At 55.9% G+C, this 10,947-nt stretch overlaps 1 protein-coding gene across 1 annotated transcript in view; it reads right to left on the reverse strand.

Annotated features, from left to right (window-relative positions):
* Window positions 1-10,628, reverse strand: part of Unc13d (unc-13 homolog D) — a 14,723-nt gene extending 4,095 nt beyond the window's left edge. Inside the window, exons 1-24 of the mRNA XM_029546150.1 lie at window positions 10,450-10,628; window positions 9,758-9,793; window positions 9,419-9,526; window positions 9,247-9,306; window positions 9,085-9,151; window positions 8,688-8,868; window positions 7,643-7,687; window positions 7,481-7,549; window positions 7,283-7,352; window positions 7,018-7,122; window positions 6,802-6,894; window positions 6,622-6,725; window positions 3,844-3,961; window positions 3,649-3,773; window positions 3,413-3,503; window positions 3,274-3,330; window positions 3,096-3,193; window positions 2,789-2,840; window positions 2,581-2,711; window positions 2,340-2,460; window positions 1,869-2,012; window positions 1,583-1,681; window positions 1,180-1,386; window positions 966-1,034 (exon numbers count right to left, since the gene is read on the reverse strand). Coding sequence (XP_029402010.1) covers window positions 966-1,034; window positions 1,180-1,386; window positions 1,583-1,681; window positions 1,869-2,012; window positions 2,340-2,460; window positions 2,581-2,711; window positions 2,789-2,840; window positions 3,096-3,193; window positions 3,274-3,330; window positions 3,413-3,503; window positions 3,649-3,773; window positions 3,844-3,961; window positions 6,622-6,725; window positions 6,802-6,894; window positions 7,018-7,122; window positions 7,283-7,352; window positions 7,481-7,549; window positions 7,643-7,687; window positions 8,688-8,868; window positions 9,085-9,151; window positions 9,247-9,306; window positions 9,419-9,526; window positions 9,758-9,793; window positions 10,450-10,566 — 2,367 coding nt within the window. The 5' untranslated portion in view covers window positions 10,567-10,628. The remainder of the gene's footprint in view (window positions 1-965; window positions 1,035-1,179; window positions 1,387-1,582; window positions 1,682-1,868; window positions 2,013-2,339; window positions 2,461-2,580; window positions 2,712-2,788; window positions 2,841-3,095; window positions 3,194-3,273; window positions 3,331-3,412; window positions 3,504-3,648; window positions 3,774-3,843; window positions 3,962-6,621; window positions 6,726-6,801; window positions 6,895-7,017; window positions 7,123-7,282; window positions 7,353-7,480; window positions 7,550-7,642; window positions 7,688-8,687; window positions 8,869-9,084; window positions 9,152-9,246; window positions 9,307-9,418; window positions 9,527-9,757; window positions 9,794-10,449) is intronic.
* Between the last annotated feature and the right edge of the window lie 319 nt (window positions 10,629-10,947).

Genomic DNA, 10,947 nt, shown 5'->3' on the forward strand with positions numbered 1-10,947 from the left:
TGTTTCAGTCAGTCCTGACCCCACCTGCTATTCCACCCATTTGTCCCCTTCCCCTGGCTAAAGGAACAAACTAGCGTTTGTGTGTTGGGTGTAACCACATCTGCACTGGTTGCTCCCTGCCTACTGGCCCCCTATCCTGGTTGCTCCTCTGTCTGTGTACTCTGACTTCACCGTCCTGACTGCTCCACACGTGCCTCCTCTGGACCTCTTCTGATCCCTCTGCCTGCCATGCTCCTCCGGCAGGCAGGTATCTGCACAGATCCTTTCCCTGCTCCCTGTGGCCTGTGACTCAGCTGTCATACTCAGAGGCGGGCTTTCCCTGACCACTGGCATTGCCCAGCCCAGCCCCTCTCTGTCTTCTTTTCCCTTTAGCACTTATTATCCAGCACACGATATAAGCGTGCACAAGACTGCATGTGTGTCTGTAGTTACAGTTATAACCATGCCTGTAGTCAGCCATATCTCCGCACTAAGCTATCTTTTATTTCCTCAGAGCAGAAGCCCTAGGAAAACAGGAGTTTTGGTCACACTGTCTTAGTACCAATGCTTAAGTCAGTGTTTGGAACTAAAATGCATTTACTCAGTATTTGATGAGTTAATGCACAACTTTCCCCCAAGCCATCAAGATCACAGTGACACACTCTCCCCTTTACACGTGAGGAGTTGGGGCCAGCGGGACTTGCATCTCTCCAAGGCAGCAGAGATAACGGGTGCTGTGAAGGGCAGGTTCCTGGACCTGCAGGGCTGCACAACCCAGCTGGGCCTCCCACACCATCCATCAGTGCTAGGAGAGCCCAGGCCATGAACGAGGCTGCTGCCAAAGCCCATGGAGACATCCCACGTGGCTCAAGGTTGAGGGACTGATCCCTGACAGCCTCATAGCCTTCAACCTATACTCCTGTCATAACTCCAGATACAGAGAGATGGCCTGGAGGCGAGGGTCAGCAGACAGGACAGTTACTCACATCCTCAGGCAGAACAGACTCCTTGACGCCGATGAGTTTCTGGATGTGTGTGGCAATGCCCACCTCCAACTGGAACACAAGGCAGAGAAAAGAGATGGAGCGAGTCCGGGGAACCCAGAGGGTTGGTGTAAGGCTTGAGTTTAGCTTTAGGGTCTTGGGATAGACATCAGCTCAGGTCCTACTGAGGAACAGTCCCCGGGGGATCAGACAGTACCTGCTCTGCCAGGGTACGGACGCCAGTACGGATCTCATGGCCCAGCCCTGCCAAGGCGCCCTGCAGCTGAGCATGTAACGTGTTCTGCAACTGTCTCTGCTCCAGCACGGCCCCGACCCGCTGCTCCAATGCCTCCCATGCCAGCTGAGTGGGTAGCTTGTCGATGATCAACCGTAGTTGTTCCATGTTATTTACCACCACACACAGCTGGGGACAGTCATAAGCACACAGAGAGAGAGAGAGAGAGGGAGAGAGAGAGAGAGAGAGAGAGAGAGAGAGAGAGAGAGAGAGAGAGAGAGAGAGAGAGAGAGAGAGATGCGGGCTTCATGAACAGCAGGCACCAAGACAAACAGATCCACCTTTATACCCTGGCCAGCCCCTCAACCCCAGCTCTGGGTCTTACCATGTCAGCTGCCTGGCCCTGGTCCTTCTGAACTGCAGACAGCTCTCGGGCCCGGGCCTTTATAAGGCTACAGTAGACCAGGGCCAGCCGGCACGTGTCCTGGGGGGGTGGAGCACAGTGGATGGACCAATGGGTGGGGCTTTAAGAATGGGTAAGTAGAGGGGTCTTAGAAACTTGAAACTTAGGACACAAGCTATGCAGGGGGCTGGGAGTGGCTAGTAGTTGGGGGGCTAGGAGGAAGCAGGCTGAAGGGAGGCCCTCCTGAAGGGAGGGAGGGATGCTGTACCTCCACGAACTTGACGGTGATCATGAAGGCCTCCTCTGGGTCCGGCCAGTCCAGCTGCCGGGCAGTGTGGCTAATTTGGGCAAAGCAGGTGGACAGGTCCACGGCAGAAGTGCTGTGCTTGGTCAGTTCACCCAGGGGGACCAGCTGGGGACAAGGAAGCGCTTAGGACAGAAGGCCCAGAGAGCAGGCAGGCCAAACGCTGCACTACCGCTGGCTGTCAAGTCCAGAGCTGAGTGGAGGGGACTCCAAGGAGGACAGAACAAGGCTCAGCTCACCGTCCCTCCAACCTGTAGGATGAGGCTCGGGGAAGCTCGACCGACTGAGCCCTAAGCTATCAGGAGGCCATATTTTGCACCCAGCTGACCTGACCAATGCCCACAAGAGATGTTCAGAGATATTTCAGGCTTCCACCAGCCAGGAGGTCCCAGCAGAGAACCCATACTCTTCCCAAACCTAGGGCCCCGCCTATACCATGTCCATCTGTACGGCACGCTGCACCCGCTCCAGAGCGACACTGTAAGTCTTCTGCAGCCAGGAAGGGATGGCTGGCCGAAACCAGCGGTGGAAGCCATCCAGGGCCAGGACTTCACGGCTAGGGAGAACAGAGGCTTAGCCTGTGGAAAGCAAGGCTGGCCTCGGGCCTCGGCCCTGTCAGTAAACTCTTTTCCTGCCTGTGTGCCTAAAGCCCACCTTCGAGTCACTTGTTGCCCACCTGTCTGAGGGAACAGGGCCCAGCTGGCAGAGCTCCTTCAGGCTGACATACAGCTGAAACAGGCTCTCTCCAATATCTGGAGAAACAAGGTTGCCAACCGCTACCGTGTGGTCCCGTACCCTCTTGGCCACCTATGAGGAAAGGCTTGTTGGGCAGGGCTATAGTGCTGGCCGGAGGGGTGTGACCTAGAGATGGCAGAGGGTCTTACCAGCCACTGCAGCTCCAGGAAGGCCATGGAGAACAAGTCTATCTTGAGGACACTGGAGGAAAGGCAGTGTGTGTGACAGTGGTACCCACCAGGGTCCCACAGGCCCATCGGCTCCAGGCCCATAAATTCTCACTTGTACTGCCGGGCGTGGTGGCGCACGCCATTAATCCCAGCACTTGGGAGGCAGAGGCAGGTGGATTTCTGAGTTCGAGGCCAGCCTGGTCTACAGAGTGAGTTCCAGGACAGCCAGGGCTACACAGAGAAACCCTATCTTGAAAAACCAAAAAAAAAAAAAAAAAAAGCTCACTTGTGGAAAATCTTGTTCCAAGTGTGACGACACTGGTACAGATCACCCATGACATCCTGTACCAGGTTTAGCAAGGCCTTGCCAGCCTCCAAGATGCCCTAGGAAGGATACAAGCATTTGAGCAGGGTCCAGGGGCAGCCACTACATACCCACCTCCAGCCCCTGGTTCAGAATCTACCTGTACCATGGGCTGATGGTGTTGCTGCATCAGGTGAAACCACTCAACTGTGCCCATCTGTTGGAAGACAGGCAGGAAGAAGGAGGGGTGACCGAGCTAAGGTACATGCCTCTACCCCCACCCTAGAGGAGATGCCTACCCGCAGAGCTTCAGAAACCAGCTGGGAGAGTGGGGCGCTGTCTGGGCACAGTTCCCCAAAAGCCTTCATTTTGCACATCTGGACCAAGACTCTGAAAGACAGAGGGCTCCATCCAGAGGTCTGTGACCCTACTGCTACCCAACTGGCCTTCGTGACCCCTCCCTGCAGGTGCCACCCCTGCACACTCATCCCTGACCTCCCCCTGACCCCCGCAGAACAAAAGGGTAACCACTGACCTGAGGAGGGATTGCAGCCTGGATGGGGAGTCCGAGACAGACAGGGGAAAGACGGAGCGGAACTTCCGGATGAGGGAGAGCCCATAGGCCAACAGGGATGTGAAGGAGGTGGCCAGCTCCTCCCGCTGCAAAGCCAGGAAGATGTTACAGGCCGCATCTCTCCAGAGCCTCGCCTACCCGACTCACACCAGTCACCTGTTCTGCTTTGAGTCGGCCCTGGATCCACTGGTACTCTATGCTTGTGATGGGGTGCAGGAGGCAGCTGCTGGGGAACTCCAGGCTCTGGTAGAGGCGGCTGTAGGCCAACCACTGCCTGAAGAGACAGGATGTCACATCTCAGTGGAAACATCTCCCTCCTCGACCGCTCGAGGCTGGAGGCCAGGGAGGCTCATGGGGCTCCATTTCTACAGATGCTTTTCAAGTTGCCTGTTTTTGTTTGGTTGGGGTTTTTTTGTTATTTTGTTTGTTTGTTTGTTTTTGAGACAGGGTTTCTCCGTGTAGCCCTGGCTGCCCTGGGATTCACTTTATAGACCAGGCCGACCTCGAACTCAGAAATCCGCCTGCCTCTGCCTCCCGAGTGCTGGGATTAAAGGCATGCGCCACCATGCTCGGCATGTTTTTTTATAGACCAGGCTGGCTTTGAACTCACAGAGATCTGCCTACCTCTGCTTTCCAGGTGCTGGGATTAAAGATATGCACCACCACACCTGCCTTACTGTTTCTTTCTTTCTTTCTTTTTTTTTTTTTTTTTAAAAAAAGATTTATTTATTATTACATGTAAGTACACTGTAGCTGTCTTCAGACACTCCAGAAGAGGGCATCAGATCTCATTACGGATGGTTGTGAGCCACCATGTGGTTGCTGGGATTTGAACTCAGCACTGAGTGCTCTTACCCGCTGAGCCATCTCGCCAGCCCCTGCCTTACGGATTCTTAAGTTGTGCTTTGTATGGGTAAAGCCTGCAGAGCTGGGCAGGGTGAAGCGCACCTTTAATTCTCCCACTTGGGAGGCAGAGGCAGGTGGATTTGGGTTGGAAGTCAGCCTGGTCCTCCCTCACAGCAGTTCTAGACCAGCCAGGGCTACATCAAGAGACCTTGTCTCAGACATCAACAAAACCAAAACCGAAACCAGAAAAAAAAAAAAAAACAAAAAAACAAACTTTCATCATTTCCGGAGCTAGTAAGATGACTCAGTGGGTAAAAGTGCTTGCACCAACTGGGGCTGAAGAGATGGCCCAACAGTTAAGAGCACTGGCTGCTCTGCCAGAGGACCAGGGGCTGCATTGAGAGGCTTCTAACCACTGCAGCTAAGGCTACAGAGGATCCAGCGCCCTCTTCTGGCTGGTGAGGAATCTGCACACAGGTGTTACATGACCACACAGACACATATACATACACATAAATAAATGAATTCTTAAGAAAAAAAATTTAGGATGTTTGTGAATGTACCCACAGATGTATGAGAAGGTGTGCATGTAAGTGTGTAGGTATGTGTGAGGGCCAAAGGTCAAAGGTCTTCCTCAGTCAGTCCTCAAGTTCCCTAGTTCCCCTAGACTCTTGTCTCTGCCACTACCACCACAGCCCAGCCCCAGGGCTGGGATTTCAGGTCTGCCAAGCCACAGCCTGCTGGAGTGCTGGGGACTGAACTCAGATCCTATGTATGCAGAACAAGCCCTTTACTAAGTGGATATCATTGCAACTCACTAGATAGCTGAGCATGGCCTCGAACTCCCTGATCCTCCCGCCTCCACCCCCCCAGCGCTAAGACTACAGAAGTGAGCTACCATGCCTGGGTAAAACTTCAGGGTGACTTGCACACACAGCAGTCCTCAGCTGGAAGTTCCCTTAGACACGTAAGAGGAGACCTGACGGGTGATTGGCTAGATGAAGCTACGGTGAAAACAGGGATCAACCAGGGGCAGGTGGAGGTCTCTCCAGGAACAGCCACTACTTGCATTAAATGCCTAGATCCTGAGAGGGAAGCTGGTCCCTTATTGTGTGACTTTTTTTTTTTGGTTTTTCGAGACAGGGTTTCTCTGTGTAGCCCTGGCTATCCTGGAACTCACTCTGTAGACCAGGCTGGCCTCNAACTCAGAAATNCNCCTGCCTCTGCCTCCCNAGTGCTGGGATTAANGGCGTGTGCCACCACGCCCGGCTACTGTGTGACTTGCCTCAGGAACATCCATGTGCCTGAGTCCAGAAGACACACAATCACCCCCTTCTCTCCACAAGTTTCTCCGTCTATGACCAGATCACAGCCCAGCCCTGGGTGGCATTCTGCTCTTTCTCTTCCTGCCCAGCACCCAGCTGTGACTGCTCTTCCTTTGAGGGTGGCATGCCAGTCATTCCTGAGTGGCCCTTCTTGGCATTCCCAGAAGCTGACATAGTCCAGAGAACATGATGGTCCTTGACAGACTTGTCACTTTTAGAGTTTTGTTCTTCGAGATGGTTTCACTGTGTAGCCCAAGGCGGGGTGTGTGTGTGTGTGTGTGTGTGTGTGTGTGCTCACACTTGTAATTCTCCTGCCTCGGCCTTTTGAATGCTGGGATTGATTATAGACATGTACCATCAAGTCATTTTAATATCAACTTATGGGTGGGTATCAGTTATTTGCTGCTGTGAGCCTATGGCATTGGAAAACAGAGCTGCAGCAGAGGCAAATACAAAATCTCAGGGCTTGAGAGACACAGTCAAGGTCAATGAGTGGTCTGGGGGGGAGGATGTGAACACAGCGCTTTTCTCTGTTGGACACGAAATTCTAGCTCTCCTATCTCATAGAATAGCTAGGATTGATCTGAGTTGTGCACATAATCTCCAGATCTGAAAGTTTGTTAACTGACTCCACACTTAACCCAGTTTGGACCCCAGAGCACACTCTTGAGAGTTGTGCTTTGAGCTGCCAGCCTGTAGGCGGGCAGGCAGGGCAGAGACGTCCCCTGGGGCAGGGGGTTCTGAGCAGAGCTGGTATACTCACGCCATGGACTGGTGGAAGTCCGACAGGTCCTTCTGAGTGGCGTGGAGAAAGAGGATGGTGACAGCCTGGGGACTCAGTGACGCATCCCAGGAGGTACTGCCGGCCTAAGGGAAATAGCAGATGCATCTTGGGACCTGACAGGTGGCCCTGGTGGTATCCAGCTCTGGCAGACAGCCGTACCTGGTGCTGTGTGACTTCATGGGACACCAGCTGCTGCAGTAGGTGGAAGTGTACAGTGTAGCTGGGCTGGGAGCGGCTGGCCGCCGTGGCTCTCTGTAAGGAAGTCGGCAGGGTTATCAGCGGAGGGTCCCATGCCAGGTATAGTCAGTTCTCCCCAACCCAGGAAGGCTTATCAATCAAAGATGATGGAGCCACTCACCCAGGCCCTGGACCTACCCTCTTGTGAATGAACTGGAACTGGAGGTGACACCGGCCGCGGTCTGGGTAGGTCTCTGTGCAGGGCTCTAGCGGGAACCACCGGTCCTCTCGGCAGCGCAGGTCCTAAGTGAACAAGACACGCGGTAGCGAGCCAGCACTGAGATGAGGCGAGGACAGGGAAGCAGCTGGGCAGCCCCCAGCTTGGGTTGGGTCAGACCTGGAGTCCCTCAGAGCCCTCCGGCTCTGCCTCGCCTCTATCCTGGCTCCTTTCCCTGGTCCTCACCTGCAACCTTAGAACCACATTCCCCAGAAAGTCATCCTGGCCTTTATCCTTCCGAGCTTCTTTAAAGATCCTGTTGTAAAAGATTGGTGAGGGTTCAACTGCCTGGGCACCCAAGGGCACAGCCTGCCTCCCAGAAACCAGGGTTCATGGGGAAGGGCGGAAGGGGGTCCTTTCTCCCTATGAGTCTGCTGCACCCACCTCCGGAGCCCGTGCAGGTCCGTGAGCTCCCCGAGCTTCTGCCTGACAGACTCCACAGTGTCCAGGTCCCTGCAGGCCAGAGGTTTGAGCAAGGGGCAGAGGAGGGGCCTGTGACCTCATCAATTTTGTACCTCCTCCCCAGGGTCAGGGTCTGCCACTCACCACATGTCCAGGTGAAAGCTTGCATTGGCTATGTCCTCAAACTCCCTTCAGGGAAAAAAGAACAAAGAACATGGATGCTTAAGAACCTTAGCAGGGTAGGACGCCCGCTGCACATCCTTGTCAGAGCAGGCCACAAGGGTTGGCCATAGCACTGACCTTGCCCCCTGGGAGCCTGCCCTCTGTGAGCCTGTCCTCTGTGAGCCTGTCCCCTGTCCCCTGTGAGCCTGTCCCCTGTGAGCCTGTCCCCTGCCCCCTGTGAGCCTGTCCCCTGTGAGCCTGCCCTCTGGAAAGGCCATCCTCAATATCAGCCACTATGAAGTTGTAGCCCCTTCCTGCCTACTTCCTCCCTCCCTTTTGTTTTGTTTGTTTTTTCCAGACAGGGTTTCTCTGTGTAGCCCTGGTTGTTGTGGAACTCACTCTGTAGACCAGGCTGGCCTCTTGAGCTCAGTGTCTGCCTGCTCCTGTCCCCTGAGTGTGTGCCACCACCGCCAGGCTTTTTCCTCCCTTTTGATTTTTTTCTCTCGGGTCCAGGATCTTATTATGTAGCCTTGGCTAGTCTGGGACTTATTATGTAAACAAGGCTAGCCTCAAACTCACAGAGATCTACCTACCTCTCCCTCCCAAGTGCTGGGATTAAAAATTCCTCCTTCCCAAACACTACTGTACTTTTTTCAAGGAAGGGCTGCAGTGTCCCCTGGCCACTGCTCACCCAGAGCGGCTGAGTCTCCATGCTTACCACTATAGAGCAGACTTAGAATTTAGGCTGCCATGTAGCCTCGGTTAGCCATCTTTCTGTCTTACCCTCTTGAGCTAGGGTTACAGGTATGTGGCACTACATCAGGCAAATGTATGATTGGCATTTATGTCATGGGTCTGTCCTACGTGGCTGAACCTCCGTCCAGCTCCTCCTGAGAACCAAGGGCTAAGCTGTGTCTCTTGATCCAGGAAAATCTCTGATCCTCGTATCTAGAAAAACCTTATACCCAGAGGTGCCTGAGAGAGATGGGAGCAGGAAATAGAGAGTGGCCGGGACAGGGCCACGTACAAGATAAAGGTCTCATCCCAGACGGGGTTAAGTGTCTGGCTCTTGACTTGGGTGCGATGGGTCTCCTCTTCAGGGATGGTGTGTCTCACCACTGCCTTCTGCCGACGTCGGGACACAGGGCTGCCCTCTGGTACACCAACCTTCTGCTCGATGCCCAGCAGGCAGTAGGGGTCGCTGAACCCTAGGAAGGTGTGACAGACAAGACTCTAGGGAGTCAGCCAGCTCCCCTTGAATTCCCATCAGCCCCACTGGGGCCTGGCCTCCTCCCGAGACAGCTGGATAAGGTCCCTTGAGACTCAGTGTCTAAATGCAAGAGGCTAGCAGCCGGGGGAATCTTTGGAAGAGCTCAAGGCCAGACTAAGATGGCGAGAGACCGTCTGGGCACCCAACCACTCACCGCTGACATCCTTCCCCAGAATACCCTGGGCCTGTTTCACTGTGGCCTTCAGGCAAAATACTGGCTTCTGTAGGGATGGGAGGGGGGCTGCCTGAGTTCCTGAGGCAACCAGGTTTCTTCCCACGCCCCTCCTTCGCCCGGGCGTGCCCAGGACCAGTTTACCTCGAGCTCCCTGACCCGCTGCAGCATCTGCTGGTGCTCCTCAGGCTGCACCTGGAAAGCCTGAAGGGGGCAGAGGTGTGGGAGGCTGGGGAGGGGACACAAGGTGGTGGGGAGGGAGGGCTGAGCCTTGACTCATCCTAGGAGGATGGGTGCGGGTGGGGGCTGGGTTTACCTCCCGCAGATAGCTCAGCAGTTCCGAGGCCTCCTTCACATGGCTGGGCTCTGGCTGACCCAGGCGGTGCAGGACAGTATAGAGGGCTTCCTCGTACAGCAGGTCCCGCTGAGACACAGTAGGGTCACCTCTTTATCACCCAGAAGCCCTCCCCGGGGACCCACACCTCCAGCCCAGGAAAAGGGACAAAGCCGGCAGATGTCCGGTGAAGGCTGAGTCACAGCGGGATCTCTACGGGGCTGCTGCATCCTCAGACTCTGGGCGCGGAGGGGCCTCCTACAGAAAGGAGGTAGGGCTGCTTCCCACATCCCCCCACACTCTCCCAAGCATCCCTCTTACCTCCTCTGGGGAGAAATGGTGGGACTGAACCTGGACCTAGGAGCAAGATAGAAAGACACGGCGTCCCTGGAGTCCTCTCCAGCCAGGCAGGAAGGGCCATGCCTGAGACGGTGGAACCCCAGCACCTCGGCCTCGGGCCCACCGGGGTCCCTCACCTGTTCCAACATAAGGCTCCCCGAAGGGCTGACCCCTGGCCCATCTCGCTCATGCCCTGGCCCGCCATGCCTGAGGTCCATGAGCGTTCAGGGGCCCAGCTGTGGGCTCTTTAGCGCCTGCCCCCCTCTCCTTCCCCAGAGGAAACAGCAGTGCTTATCGGGCCACCCGCTCCTCACCCCAGCAACGGAAGTGAGGCCTAGCAGCAGAAGTGGGTGAGTTGGGGGAGATGGCAGGCATGTCTGTTAGCTCAGAGGGGGTCCCCAGGTAGCCCACTGTCATGGGAGATAACTGTTTCGTGGGGCCGGAACCTTCAAAGCTACAGGAACGGGGTGGGCCTGGGGTACAAGCCCGCCAAAGAGAAGGGACTGGAGAAGCCCACCGTGGCTCTGAGGATACTTGGTGGACCCCTCTGCCCACTCACAAGTGTGCCCAGGGCCGTAGAGGGCGAGCGGGTGGGGGCCCGCCTCCCACATCCAAGCCCCACCATGCTGAGCACCCCCGGGTTGGCTCTCCCCCCTCCCTGCAGTCACTCCTACCTCCCGGGCGGCTCGGGGTGGTGGATCCTGCAGGTCTCTGACCCTGCGGCGCCTTATCTTGATGGCCTGGCGCAAGAGTGGAGGGCGCCGCTGGGGGTGGGAGAGGTGTGTCGCCATGGTGGTTGGCTCTGCCCTTCACTCTGCCACCCCCTGGCTGCCGCCGGGTGGAAACAAGGAAGCCGCAGGGTGATGCAAAGGGCCCCGGGCTACACTCTGCTGAGGAGGGTGGAGGGGTGGAAGGGTCAGGGTGTCACTGCCTTGGTGGGGCCTTCTCCAGGCTCACAGCAACTCCCTTCAGCCTTCATCCCCGCCAGATCTTCCTCAGCCAGGAGAAAGTGGGCGCAGTGGGCAGGCAGGCCCCACCCACCGTCCCACGGAGGCTCTGGGGGGAGTCCAGAGCTCCTGGCAAGGGGTAAGGCCAGGTTAAGGCCGCTGCCTGCCTCCCTAAGCCTGGGCCGGGGAACCGCCCGCTGTGGTGTTCTCACCGTTTTCTGAATG

The sequence above is a fragment of the Mus pahari genome, chromosome 14 (genome assembly GCF_900095145.1).
Source record: "Mus pahari chromosome 14, PAHARI_EIJ_v1.1, whole genome shotgun sequence".
NCBI classification, from domain to species: domain Eukaryota; kingdom Metazoa; phylum Chordata; class Mammalia; order Rodentia; family Muridae; genus Mus; species Mus pahari.